The sequence below is a fragment of the Vidua chalybeata genome, chromosome 19 (assembly GCF_026979565.1).
Source record: "Vidua chalybeata isolate OUT-0048 chromosome 19, bVidCha1 merged haplotype, whole genome shotgun sequence".
In the NCBI taxonomy this organism is placed as follows: domain Eukaryota; kingdom Metazoa; phylum Chordata; class Aves; order Passeriformes; family Viduidae; genus Vidua; species Vidua chalybeata.
The window spans coordinates 5,326,326-5,340,037 of NC_071548.1; the positions used below are offsets into that span (position 1 = coordinate 5,326,326).

General features: G+C 49.2%; 2 protein-coding genes across 2 annotated transcripts; one reads left to right on the forward strand and one right to left on the reverse strand.

Annotated features, from left to right (window-relative positions):
* Window positions 1-1,995: 1,995 nt before the first annotated feature.
* Window positions 1,996-11,062, reverse strand: KCTD2 (potassium channel tetramerization domain containing 2). The gene is made up of 6 exons (XM_053960733.1): window positions 10,802-11,062; window positions 9,318-9,426; window positions 8,657-8,748; window positions 7,906-8,001; window positions 6,066-6,191; window positions 1,996-5,363 (listed from the first exon to the last, which is right to left on the reverse strand). The coding sequence occupies exons 1-6, from the start codon at window positions 11,060-11,062 to the stop codon at window positions 5,334-5,336; spliced, it is 714 nt and encodes a 237-aa protein (XP_053816708.1). The 3' UTR covers window positions 1,996-5,333.
* Window positions 11,063-11,128: 66 nt separating this feature from the next.
* ATP5PD (ATP synthase peripheral stalk subunit d) lies at window positions 11,129-13,706 on the forward strand. Its single transcript, XM_053960735.1, has 6 exons — window positions 11,129-11,226; window positions 11,603-11,732; window positions 12,305-12,401; window positions 12,892-12,963; window positions 13,307-13,369; window positions 13,488-13,706. Exons 2-6 carry the CDS (start codon window positions 11,611-11,613, stop codon window positions 13,617-13,619), a joined length of 486 nt encoding a protein of 161 aa, XP_053816710.1. The 5' UTR covers window positions 11,129-11,226; window positions 11,603-11,610; the 3' UTR covers window positions 13,620-13,706.
* Window positions 13,707-13,712: the final 6 nt, after the last annotated feature.

Sequence of the window (13,712 nt, forward strand, 5' to 3'; positions counted from 1 at the left end):
TGGACACAGCCTTGGAGACAAGAGGGGGCCTGAGCCTCTCTTTCCAGAGGAGGATGTAAAATGGCTCCTTTTATGTTTTCCAGTGCAGAAAAGTCTGATGAGGGGATTTTCAAGCCCCTCTGCCATAGCTTGGTGCATGCACTATCTACTGACTTTACTCTGGCTATCATAAAATCTGTGATGTTTTGTCACTCATCTTTTCCCCAAGCACCTGGCAAAGCCACCTGGAGAAGTTTTTCCCCCTAGTTGTCTCTGGGGGTAGGAGGGACCAAATCCTGCTATGTGCAGGTATGAAATCCTGTTTTTGTGGTGCCGTTCACCTCCTGCCTTGGTGGTGGCACAGCCCCATGGACAGAGACCCTCACTCATAGGAGCTACTTGTCCCTGGGGATGTGCCTTCACTGGATATCCCACATCTTCTTGGGGCAACAGTGTTGGGAGGCAGCCTGGGGTGCTCTGATCAACCCAGACAAGAGTCAGGGCCATAACCCTCTGTTGAGGTCAGTTCTGCTGCAAACCATCCCCCCTTTCTCTTCTGCTGCTGCAGCAGCTCTAGAGTAGCCTGGGTTTGGCAACAGGGAGAGCTGAGCTTTGGGCTCCTGGCAGCAGCAGGACCAGCACATTAAGAACTGATGTACAGGGTTGATTTTTATTTTGGGTAAGTTAACACACGCTGCCAATCCTGCACAACCTCGCATCACTTGGTAATGCTGAGGCATCACCTGTTTCCTGTAGCGAGTAAAGAAATTAATTTTTAAAGGAGTTAATGGGTTTCACAGCCTTGGATGGGAAAGTGAGGGATGGTGCAAAGACCTGGCAGCTCCAGCTTGCAGTTCCTGTAGGAACCACTGAGTAATGCTTGTGTCTCCTGCATGGTGACATAGCATTGTGTTAGAGGAGCCACCTGCCTGGCAGACCTGGAGCTGGTTAAAGGTCCTGCAAAGTCTTTTCCAGCTTATGTGGCCTTATCGGGCAGCCGTAAGGTGGGGTAGCAGGGAGGTTATGGCATTATGTAAATGCTGGCTGTAACCTGAATTTCTGCTGACAGGCCGTCCCTAATGAACAAATATGTGTGTGGTGTCAGTGGTGCCAGCCCTGCAGTATCCACCTCTGCCCAAGACTCTGCTAGCACTTGAAGTGTGGCTTTGCTTTGGGCAAATTCACTGGCAGTGCAGACCTGCAGTCAGGTCTGGGCTAGAGAAATGGGTCAAGAAGTTTGAAAATACTGTCTTAAATCATCTCATGCTGTGTGGTGACTTGGTTTAGCTATGATTTCTGGTGAGCTCCCTGTGTGGGGAGAGTCTCATCCTCTTCCACTGTACTGGTGTTAAACCCTGGTTTGGGTATGTGTCAGCCCATCCCTGCTCTGTGGCTTTGAGGGTCTTGTGGCAGTGAGGACGGAGACTGGCAGCCTTCAGAGTACCCACAGGAGGCAACAGCCACTTGTAATCAAGAATAGGATTAACTCAATCCAAGACTTCCCATTCTTGCGTCCTTGGGCCTGAATTGCCAATGTCATCCAACCTCTGGCAGCACCAAAGCTCAAACAGCAAGACCCTTCCTCCATGTGGTCCAGTGTCGAGTAGGGGTTTAGCAAATGACAGCTGACAGGAAAAAAAAAATCCTCTTCCTGTTTTAGCTACTCACATTTAGTGGCTGTATTAATATTCTACTTGCTTGTGGTTATCAGTGGAAATGGTTAGGATAAATGTGGAATTTGAGATTATTTTATAGATGAAAACATCAGAAACAAGCTTTAGTTGTACTTTTATCCCTGAAAGCGGCCTAGGAGGACTCCAGATTCTCCTTTTGGCAAATGATTGTTAGAAGTGAATTGAAGCCAGAAGCAAGTGCCCAATCTGCACATTTCTTCCACCATAATGCAGTATCTGTGTGGTGCAGGCAAAGCAGCAGGCTGCAGACTGCGCTTCAAACTTTTCAAACCCATTTCAGAATCTTAACTGGGAAAAAAAAAAATAATCACAGCATCTCAACTGTTATTCAAACACATTTAATAAACAAACAGAAACAGTAGCAAAGGGCACTGATATGTGACAAACTGTACAAAACCTCCGGGTAGGAGCCCACGGCCCAGCTACTCCGGCCCCTGCCCCACAGCCAACTAGGCTCCCTTCGCCTCAGCCCACTCAGTCACCCCTGAGAAAAATCAGTTTTTAAAAATGTGCAGAAACAAAGACACTTCAAGAGGTTATTTCCAGTCTTGCCATAATGGAACAATTTAGGCCACTGGGAAAGTTTTTAAAAAACCAAAAGTGTCATACACTCCATTCCCAGGATTAATGCTTTAAAGTGAACCTTCCCAAGAGGCGTAAGTGCTCTTGGACAGCCAGTAGATCTACCCCTGCTCTCCTACTCTACTCACCACAACATGCTACACTTTTTTAGAGTGAACGGGACAAATTTCATCCTAATTCAGCACTAATTTTGATATAGTTGTGACTGAGTGAAAGGCAATGGAAGGAAAAGCCCTGTTTGAGCACAGAAGGGATAACGCTGGCACCAGCCCTGTCTCAGGGTAAAGGTAACTTAGCACAGTCAGGGAAGGAGAAATACTTCACTGGGAATGTACCTGCTCTGGATGGACTTCATGCCTGGTCCTAAATATCACTCAAAAACTTGAGCATCCAGTACCAATGATTGGTTTTCTACCATAAACTTGTTCTGCTGAACTTCAAAGGATCCTGCAATGGAACCCAGAGTCCGTGGTCCCCTGGCACCTTCTCACTGCCAAAAGCAGCACAAAAGGGAAAATCAAGATGCAATTCTGATCTTTCTTGTGCTCATCAGTTAAGCAGCTGTGCCATTCACCTGCTAATGATCACTTTTAGGCTCTCTGTGGCTCAGAGGGGAGAGCAATGGCATCACTGCATCAGGCAAACCCTCCAGTGGGCTTCACCACGTGTGGCGTTTTTGGTGACACAAAGAAGCCAGGGAAGTGTTTGTTATTCTTGTCTACTTGAGCTGTACTGGACAGAAAGTCTCCCTCTGCAGCCAGTGTTGCTTTGAGCTCCAAGGTGTTCAGCTGGCATCAATGTGACAAACACAGCCTGACCTGTTCCTGTTGCCTTTAGTTTGGTATTTCTTGACCAGTTCCCAAAGACTCCCTCCTCTGAGGAAGGGGAGTAAGACAAATGAGAGTGTTAAAGGGCTTTTCAGGCTGCTAACTTGCATACATGTGCTTGATTTCTTAGCTATGAGCACAGACAATGGCTGAGGCTACAGCATAGGGACAGAGGAGGGAGATCTGTACACATCACAGTGTTGTTCAGGCCCAGCCAAGGTGTGTAGTCTGATCACACAACACCAGCTCACCATGTTATAAACAGGGCAGATGGAGGGAAGCAGAGCCGGGTTTTTCAGCGTGATGGAAAGCCAGATGTGATTCAACAGCCTGTCACTGACACAATATGAATTCAAAGACATTTGGCACAATCTGTTGTTACCAGGACTAATCTAGCACAGACAATTAACCAGTCTGTCTTGAGAATGAGGCAAGGGCTCCACCGGAGGAGGTACGTTGGCAAAGCAGGATGAAGGACAGGCAAGATGACATGCAAAAGGACTGGAGACAGGCAGAGCACAGCGGTGCCACTCAGTGTCTTTGCTGCACATCTTGGTTGCTGAACTGGTTGTTGGACTGTTGGCAGGACCCTCTCAGCAACAAGTGGTTAAGATGGAAAACCTGCCTAATTCTGTGTCAAAACTTTCAGGAGAACATGGGTAGCTGAAGTCCTCCAGAAAGGAGCCCAACCCCTCAGTTCAGGTGAGGAATCTTCTGGTAGCTTATTGAGAAACATCTGCTCTGAGCTTGTCAATGTCTGAATTCCAGCATCTCCGAAGCTTTGCTGTAATGTCAGTTTGGGACTTGACTGAAAATGACCCAAGTGCCGGGACACTCAGGCTACAAAGAACAAAGCCAGGATGAAAGGGGAAAAACATGCAGCAAATTCCTATGAAATTCCATTTACCAGACTAGGAGGGACATGCCCTTGGTTAGGGGTGGCACAGAGTAACAGAGGGGAACCAGTGACTGCAGTTTGGCTAAGATTAGAATTCAAGAGAGGCACAAACGAACATTTTGCACATCCATCCAAGGCATTCCATAAAAAAAAAAAAAAAAAAAAAAAAGGAAAGAAAAGAAAAGTCACAAAAGTTGACACATCACTTTGGACAAGAAACATTACAATAGTTTGGCAACTTTTTACCAAACCCCCCCACCAGGGCTCTGTGATGTCCCTCTGTAATTTGAGGTGATCTCTTAAAGGTGGGGACATGAGGGGGCTGCAGGTAAATCATTGTGTGTAAATAGGGGATCTCCTCCGCAAAGGATCTTGTGGGATCAGACAAACCTACCTGCTTGGAACAGTACAAAAGAAATTCTGTCTGAAGCCCTCCCTGGTGAGAAGGAAGGAAACAGAGCCCACACTGCTGGAGACAAACAAGGCAAAGCTGAACTTGGCAGCAGCAAGTCCCTAAACCTTGTGACTTTGCACCAGGCTAAGATATGGCCATGGCAGGGTACTGCGGGGGAAGATATCACACTCTTCCTCTGTGGAGAAGTGTAAAGGATGGGATTATAACTCTATCACTGTTTTGGGTGAACACAGGCCTCTTTGTTTATGTATACAAAGTAATGGGCTTTGGAAAATACCAGGAGCCCATGTGGAATTGTGTTACCGGTGAGACCCATGTCAGATGGACACACAACTCCCCTCCCCTCAGATCTAAACTCAGCTCTTAGGAATTGAACAAGGAACAGATACAAAGCAAGGACAGAAAGGTTTGTGAGGGTTTTTTAGGAGTGGTTGTTTTGTTCCTCCTTTTAAAGCCCTGTTCTTCAGATTTGGGGGAGAAGGGGGGGGAGCCCTGCAAGGTCCCTGCACTTTTCTGGTGGCAGACCTGGGTGCAAGCTATGGCACAGCTTAAATATGGACCTTCCCACCCACAGTAGCCTGTGGAAGGTGGAACTGATTACAAGGGCCTGGGGACCTGAGCAACCTTCACAAAGGCTCTGACTGGGAATCCAGCCCAGCCATTGTTGGAAAAATTCAATACAGCGCTGGCCAAGTAAATAAAACAAATACTTGTGGAAAGGACTGTCCAAGTGGAAGAGTCTTTTCCTTTCTCGGTTTCCAGGGTAAGAGAAAAGCCTTTGGTTATGACCAGAATTATTTGCCGTTGGCAGGACAGGCTTGGCTTTGCTTTGCATTAGCTTGGTTATTGTACAAGGGCTGAGTTGCTCTGTGGAGAGATGCTCTGCCCAGCTGGACTGCCCTGTGACATCTGGGAGTTTAATGGAGTGGACACTTGAATTACATCCGGGATCCTCGCTCCTGAAGAATCTGAAAAAGAAGAGACCTTCTATGAAAACCTCAGACAAATTTAAATGCAAAAGTTCCTGTTCAGAGTCCTTGTTTTTTGCAGAGAAAGGAAGCACGGACTAATGTGAGAACAGCTTGCAGGCTTTTATGCCACCGCAACAACTGATAGGCTGGTTAAGGGTAAGTGAGCACCTTCTCTAGAAATCCTGCTCAGCTGCTTGCCAGGAGGTAAAGATGTTGCCTTTTGTTTTTATTCTGGGGAAAAAAAAAAAAAGTGAATTCATAGAATAGTTTGGTTTGGAGGGGACCCTAAAACTTATCTTGTTCGATCCCTCTGCCATGGGCAAGGGCACCTTCCACTAGACCAGGCTGCTCAGAGCCCCATCCAACCTGGCCTTGAACACTTCCAGGGATGGGGAGGATTGAAAGAGAACAAAAATCTTGTTTCTCCCTGCAACATCCTTCAACCACAAAACCTAACCTCAAAGGTCCTTGCTAATCTGTTCTCCCTCGTCAAGTTACTCTTTCCTTCAGTATTTTGGTCTTAATCTGAAGTGCACAAAGAGCCTTAGCTCTTGTCCTACCCTAAATAATGAAATCTTTCAAGAGGGGATAGAAAGACAAAGGGAAAGCTGATCCACAGAACTACTGCTGCAGCTTGGTGCAGGAAAGGTTTTTCTTTCTCAGGGAATTCAAACTGGTACATCTGAGCAGGTGCCTTACCTTGGCTTTCTCACTTGGCTCCTTGACAATGCCATTGGTAGAATTGTTGAGCTCCCTGGACACAACACAGAGGAATTCTGCCTGGTCTTCGTTTCCATAGTTATAGGAAGATCCAATGCTGATCAGCTGTTCAACAGGAGACAGCCAAGGTAACTATCAGTATGTTTTGATTTTATTCCTACAGTTGCTATGAGATAGGACTGTCCCGGGAGATCTGTTCTGGACTAAGTGTCCCCTGCAGCCTCCTCTGTGTGTGTGTAAGGCAGGGACACATCCGAACTCCACAGCCCTCTAGTGGCACCTGGAGCCTCGGGAAGGAATTCCAGCTTGAAACTAATGCTGAACACAGCAGAACATTGCTCAGCTTCTGAGGGTGGAAAAAGGGAAAATAGATTGTGCAATATATAATATCCATTTCACTCAGACGTGGGCAGGCATTGCAAGTTGCCTGGTCCTTGCTGTACTCATCTCTCAACTGCCTTGTGACTGATGTGGAAATGGGAATTCTTTACCCCAGGCAGATGTTGGATTAACTGGGGACATGTGGCAAACAGACACTGTCCTTTATTTGGATGCTGCCAAGATGGAGTCTGGTATCTGTGTAAATGGGATTATATTCTATTCCTGTTGTGCTGAGGGGGTCTGGACTCAATCCAAGAAATCCCATCTGTCTCATTCATCATTATTACATTAAAAGGACATCCTGGAGTACAGAGCTAATTTGTCATTTACAACTCAGTTCTGCTTTCCAGAAAATAAATCCAAGTCATCTGAAGAAAGCATTGTGACTTTTACCAACTGTGTGTGTCCAGGAAACTTTAATGTACAGCGTGCACCTTAACTTCCATGTCCAAATAGATTTTGGAAGAGCCAGCTCCATATTTATGGATTGTAGATTTGAAAAGGAAGATTAGGAAAGATCTAAAGGTACAGGTTCCCATGAAAGGCACTGCCTATAGCCTCAAGGTTTTGGGGGTGTGAAAGGCAGATTCTGTAAACTGTTGGACAGCAAAACCTGGGTGTTGGAGAACTGCATTTTCATGAAGCAATGAGTGGTTCTTGGTCACAAGATTTCACTATTTCCTTACAGGGGCAGGTTTTTGGCCGCCTCTCCACTCTGAGATAGTTTTCAGGCATTACAGAACAGATCCATAAGAACAACTGATGGGAAGTGCTGTTCCTAATCTTCTGCCTCACTTCATGTCAGCACATTTCCCACAGCATCCACCTGTACTGAAGCTGGACTAAATAGGAAGACACTGCTGTAATCCACAGACCCTATTCTGTAGTTTCTTATTATAAAATAACATAACACACAGGCCAGCTGGCTCCAGTTCTCCCTCCTCAGAAATAAGAGAACTGTGTTTGATTCCAGAAACCAAACGTGGAACTAGTGCCATATGCAACGGCAGCCCTGGAACTAGCTGTGCTGCAAAGACATCTGCAGAAAGTTCTCATGTCACTCAGAGACTCTTTAGCAAATGCAGCAGTTGTGGCGTTAAGGTTCCAAGAAAGTTGTGCTGTGTTTTTTCATGGCTCTGATCATTTTCCTGGATATAACTGTTATGCTATGGCATGGTGTATGTGATGAAATGCAGAAGGGAAGAACTACTCTGGGATTTGACAAGGAGACAAGAAGCCCTGAGAGAAAATGAAATCTCTCTGGCAGCTTGAGCGACTTCTGCTCTCCCCTGTAGGTAACTGGACACAAGTGGATTGCTGCTGAGGTCAGGCTGCTTATTCAGAAGAGCAGAGCAGTGTGAAGAGTAACTCAACAGGCAACTCTGATTATTCCACAACCAGTTTTCAAGGGAATTCTGCCATTCTTTGGTAATGGTACCTGTTCAAATTTCCATCCGTCGGACATGGTGGACACCATCTGTGTGAGCTCTTCCTCTTGGCACTGCAGCACTCTGTACACATGTTTCACGGGTCCCTGGAGCACAGAGAACAATTGTTAAGTGTAGTTTAGTAATTGCTTTACTAGTATCACTCTAGAAAATTAATAAGCAGCTCCTGCTCTCGTCTTAGGAAGTCAGAGCCCCACAGGCATTCTAAGGATTTTTTTATCTCACTGATTCCAAAACAGAACCATATGCCTGGCACTCTTCTCTTAAAAGCTTTCTAGTTGTCTAAGCTACAGTGAAAGCAAAACTTCTTTAGCTTTCAAAGCCATTTGCTGCTTTTTGAAAACATTTCTGAAATTGAATCTACTGGATGTGCTGATATCAGCTGAGCATCAACGGGAAACATGTCACAGAGACAAAGGGAAGAAATGGTTTAGAGAAGGAAGAGTTTGAGCTGTTCTTTGCCAAAGCAGTATGTTTTCCTTTACAATCACCCATTTCTGCTCCTGGCTCCTCTCCTCTAAGTGTCCCCTGCCCTACAGTGCTGAGATGACTCAGTGGTCTATGCTTTATAAAGCCACACTGAGGACTCTTTGCTAGCCATGCCCTGCATCCGCCTAACAGCATTTATTCCCCTGTTACTGCTGAACCAAAGAAGTGCTACTGCAAGGGCCTGCAGCCATGCTTGTCCTCCTGTGCCACAGAACTGACTCCACAGAACTCCATAAGCTAGAGGTGCATTACTTGAGAGGTTCTGTTCTCGTTGTCCCGTATCCGCTCCTTCACCAGCCGCACAAGGGACGCGATGTTGTAAAACTCAGCCTCTTCCAGCACCCCTGAGGAGGAACCCAAAGCACAGATTCTGTTACTTTGCACAGGATAGAATGAAGATGATTCTGTCACAAGGATGCAAACCTGCTGCTGACTGCGAATCTAGCCCAGGTGTCAGAATCCCAAGTGTGCCACCCACCTCCTGCTCTCAGGCTAGGAGAAAATGCCTGACTAGCTGTCACCTCCTTTTGTGACTTAAGAGGATCTTTAAGAAAGATTATTCCCCTTTCCCTGGCATTATCAGAAATCTCATGGTACAATGTCTATTTCTTCACCCAGCCCCATCAAGGCAAAGCCCTCAGAGCTGCCTGTTTGGGGAGAACCATGGTCTGTGAGGGGCAGATGGGCTGTAACAGACCTTGGGCTCAGAACAGTGACAGGGTGTGCTGTGAGCTGCAGCCTCTGCTGTTGGGAAGACACAGAATCTGATGACTTAATGCCTGCTAATGAGCAATTAACAGTACTAACAGCACTCCTGGGAAACTTGCTCACACTCTCACACCAGTTTATGGTGAGGGCTCCTGGATGTGCTATCAAACAGCACTTCCAGCCTTTCCTGCTCTTTTTGTCTTACCTTCCTCTGCGAGCTCCTTGTTTATGATGAGCTTCCCGTGCCGGAGGTAGTTCAGTATTGGACCAAAGTACGTGGGGTCTCTGTCAATGAGATAGGCCCCGGTCTCATCCTGAGAGCAAAACAGGGATGGCTCAGTGGTACCAGGAAAAAATAATTTCAATCTAACACAATAAATCAAACAGTTTCTCTTTGAGAATCTGGATTCATTTGCCTGTGGGAGGTGTACAAATGATGCTACATTTAAGCCATTTTTCTTTTTCAGTATCTGATCTACGAACATTGCAGCCCCAATAAGGCTGGCAGATCCTTACATGAAGCACTTGTACACACAGTTTATGAACCTGGAGAAAAAAGCTGGGATTAGGAGGGCTTTTTCACTGCAGTAAGAACCAAAATCTGGCAGTTGTGTTCTGGCTAAGCCTATTCTCCAGACTAGTTTAACAAGGAGGCTCTGGAGGAAAATGGGATCTCAAGTTCTAGCTAAAGGTACCTGACAGCCAAAACAGTTCTTTTGTTTTTCCCTTTCCACTACTGCAAACACTCATTGCAATTGTCCAGCCATGTGTTCAGGAATACAACAACTATTGGCACTAAATAACCATCAACTGACAGCCAAAAGCATCTCTTGAGCAGCTTTGAAGTGCGAGCCCTCTGCAGAACTCTCACATCCTTCTCTTAAGAACTTTGAAGCATTGTTTCTCCTGCCAATCTACTCTACAGCAAAAAGAAACTCTGTAAACCCACTCTGAAATATCTCCTCTCCTCACTGATGCTACTGACTGATATTTCAATCATAACCAGGATTTATCTTGTGAATAAACTCTGAATGAAGCAGCAACAGACTTGACTAATTCTGGCTGACTCACTCCCAACGTATTTACACCACCTTGTGCAGATGGTCCTATGGAAAATCTGCAATTTCAAGAATAATTGTTTGCAAAATCCTTACAATAAACTGCAGAGACTTCAAAACTGTCCAGCCATGCAAGGAATGTGCACCATGATCTTTTATGAGAATGAAGTGAAATATATTAAAAACCAAACCAACAGCAAACATGCTCAGGGTGAGAAATTGTAACATTCCTGTTTCTAGGAGTTTCCTTCCCTGCTGTAACTTCCGGGGGAATGTGGGCTGCTCCTTGAGCGCAGTCCATGGGAGGTGGAGGGATCAGAACCTGTGGCATCTGGGTGTCACAGGCGCGAGGGCAGAGCCAAGTCCTGTTCTTGGGGATGCCACCACCTTCGTGACCGTGGGACACGAGGGACAAGCCGATGATGTGTCAGAGTGACGTGCCCCAAACCGTGGGACATCGGCTCATCCACAGCCTGGGCCCGGGGCCGTACAGGAGGCTCGGGGACAGCGGCAGCCGGGAGTGTTCCCCCGCTCGTGGGACAAGGCTGGGCGCCCTGTGACACCGGCTGCCATGGTGACTCAGGGAGGGGCTGTCCCGGTATGGGGGGTCCCGGCCCCGCCGCGGCCTCACCTTGTCGGAGCCGAGCTCGGGCCCGTCCTGGCAGCAAAGACGGCACAGGAAGGACTTGGGCTCCCGGCACAGCGTTTGCCGGGTGCTCACGAAGTACGTGCCGCCCACGTTCAACCGCACCCACTTGGAGGCGGCGGCGGCGGGCGGGGACAGCGCCCCGGCAGACCCCGCCGCCGCTCCGGCCGCGCGGGGGCTGGGCGGCCCCGGTGCCCCCCCGGGGCCCGGGCTGGGCGTGCGGCCCCTCGGCGGCCCCTCGGCCATGGCGGAGCCTCAGCGCCCGGCCGCCGCCATCGCCGCCCGCGCCGCTTCCGGCCCGCGCCGCTTCCGGGGATGATGACATCCGGTGAATCCGCGTTCTGATTGGGCTACGGGTGCCGAGGGGGCGGTACTTCCGGCGGCGGGGATTGCGGTGTCGGTCAGTGAAGGTGAGAGCGGGGCCGGGGAGCGGGAGGTGCTCGGGAAAGGGGTCCCGGGCACAGAGAGCAGCCAGGGAGCCGGGGAGGGGGATCTGGAATCCCGAGGCTGGGGGACAGAACAGCCTGGGGACGTCCTCGGTGTTGGGAGGCTGGTGGGAGAGGACGGGGGCCAGCGTGAGGTCGCGGCGGAGCTCAGGAGCGACCCCCGTGTCCCGATCCCCCAGGATCCGCATTCTCTCCGTGTCCCGATCCCCCCGTGTCCCCGTCCCCCGTGTCCCGCCCCATCCCGCCCCCTCGGTGCCGCGTTCCCGACCGGAGCCGCCCTCCCCAGCCCCGCTCCGCGGTCCCCGCCGGCGCTGTGACCCACCGGTGTCTCCCGGGCCAGGCGGAGCCATGGCGGGACGCAGAGCTGCCCTTAAGGCCGTGGACTGGGCGGCCTTCGCCGAGCGAGTGCCCCCGAACCAGCGAGCCATGTTCAACGCGCTGAAGACCCGCAACGATGCGCTGACGGCCCGGTGAGTGCCCGCCCCGCTCCGGCGGGGCACGCTCAGCCCTCGCCCAACACCCAGCCGTGAGTGCTGCTGTCTGTCGCTCTCTGTGGTCCCGCAGGAGTGGCCTCGCAGGTATTAAAGCGGGTCACCTTGAGGCAGCTGGTGGCTTTTTTTGGCAAATCACCTTTAGTTAATCTTCCCCAGAGTAAACCCGTAGTTGCAGTTCTGTGAATGCACCTTGCTTTGGCTCAAGCTTTGTCACTGTTAAGTGCTCTGCAAATTCATCTGTGGTTCTCAAATCCTTTAGCATCCTTCAGATACAAGTGCTGGCTGTTGCAGGGAATCTTGCTGATTGCCTCTGGCTCAGTGTTGTGAAACAGCCTCGTCCTTCCTCTGGGGCTGCACCCAGAGGGGCTGAGTGAAACGGGGCAGAGCTGCAGGCTGAGTTCTGCCTGTCTGTCCAGAGGAGTCTGTTCCAAGGGCAGAGGGATTTGCAGAAATGGCATGTTTCAAACCTGGGAACACCTAAATTAAACACAGCAGGCTGTGCTGATGCTCAGGTTGCTGCTCATGTGTGCTGTGCTCCATCCTTTCAGGTTGGCTGCCCTACCAGAGAAGCCCCCGGCCATTGACTGGGCTTTCTACAAAGCTAATGTTGCCAAGGCTGGAATGGTGGATGAGTTCCAGAAGAAGGTCAGTCTCCTTGCCAGATGGGTATTGCTCTTTAGAGTTTAATTGGGGCATGGAGAGGAACAAACCAGGATCAGCAGAGGAAGTTGGTTGTGTCACTATGAAAATTTGCCTCACAAGATTGGAGGCACCCACTGGGCTCAGATGGGTCTGGGAGCTTTGTTTTGGGGGCAATAACTATGTGATAGGGTAAGTCTGTGGTGTTGGACCTTCCAGCTTTCTTACAGTACTGTGAGGAACGGGTGGTGTGTGTGTCCTGGGGGTGGTGGACAGGACAGAGGAGATGTCTGGAAGCTCCTGGGTGAGCATCTGCTGCTTGGGAGGGACAGGGAAAGCTGCACTGATCACTTTTAGCTCATTAACATACGTGGTTGTGAGCAAATCCTAGGAAGACAGGAGGGAATGCTCCCCTGCTGCCAGGGAAGGTGACCTCGATGTGAAGGATTGTTTCAGTCAAACAAACCTTAAAAAAATTTGTCTTTTCACTTTACAGTTCAGTGCGCTAAAGGTTCCTGAGCCAGTGGATACACAAACTGCCAAGATTGATGCCCAGGAGAAGGAAGCTGTAAGTGAACCATTCCCTACTGCTGGGGTTGTCCCTGCCTTCTGTGGGGATGGGAAAGGGTGAGAGGGAGGGGATGTTCTGGATGTGCCCCTGCACAGGAAGGGCAGTCTGAGCCAGGGCACAGCTCTGCCCTTCACACATGTCCCTGGCATTCTGAGCAAGGGGATCCCTGCACAGGGAAGGTTTGGCTGTTTGGGGTCTGCTGGAGATTCCATCAGTTACCCAGTGTAACAATGATGGATTTTAATGCCAACTGAAAATAGGGTGGGGGGGTGTGTGCAGGTTCACTCTGGGTCAGTGTCTTTATGATAACCACTCTCCCCACGTCCTCTGCTCTCTCCAGGCCAAGAGCACTGCTGAGTACATCCAGGCTTCCAAAGCCCGCATCGCCCAGTATGAGCAGGAGGTGAGGCTGAACTTTGCTTAGGCAACATTCTCTGGACCACACCCCTTGCTCTCCTGGGTGTGCTTTGCTCCTTCCTGCTGACCACTGACTTGTGATGTGTCTGTCCCTGCTTCCACAGCTCCAGAAGCTCAAGAACATGATTCCCTTTGAACAGATGACGTTTGAAGACTTGAGTGAAGCCTTCCCTGAAACCAAAGTGAGCAAGGAGAAATATCCATACTGGCCCCACAAGCCAATTGCTGATCTGTAAACTGATCAGGGAGCAGTTTAATTAATGACTGTCAGACTTCATGATCTTCTAAATAAAGAGCTTTCTCTGTCTGTGGCTTAGATCTTAGACATT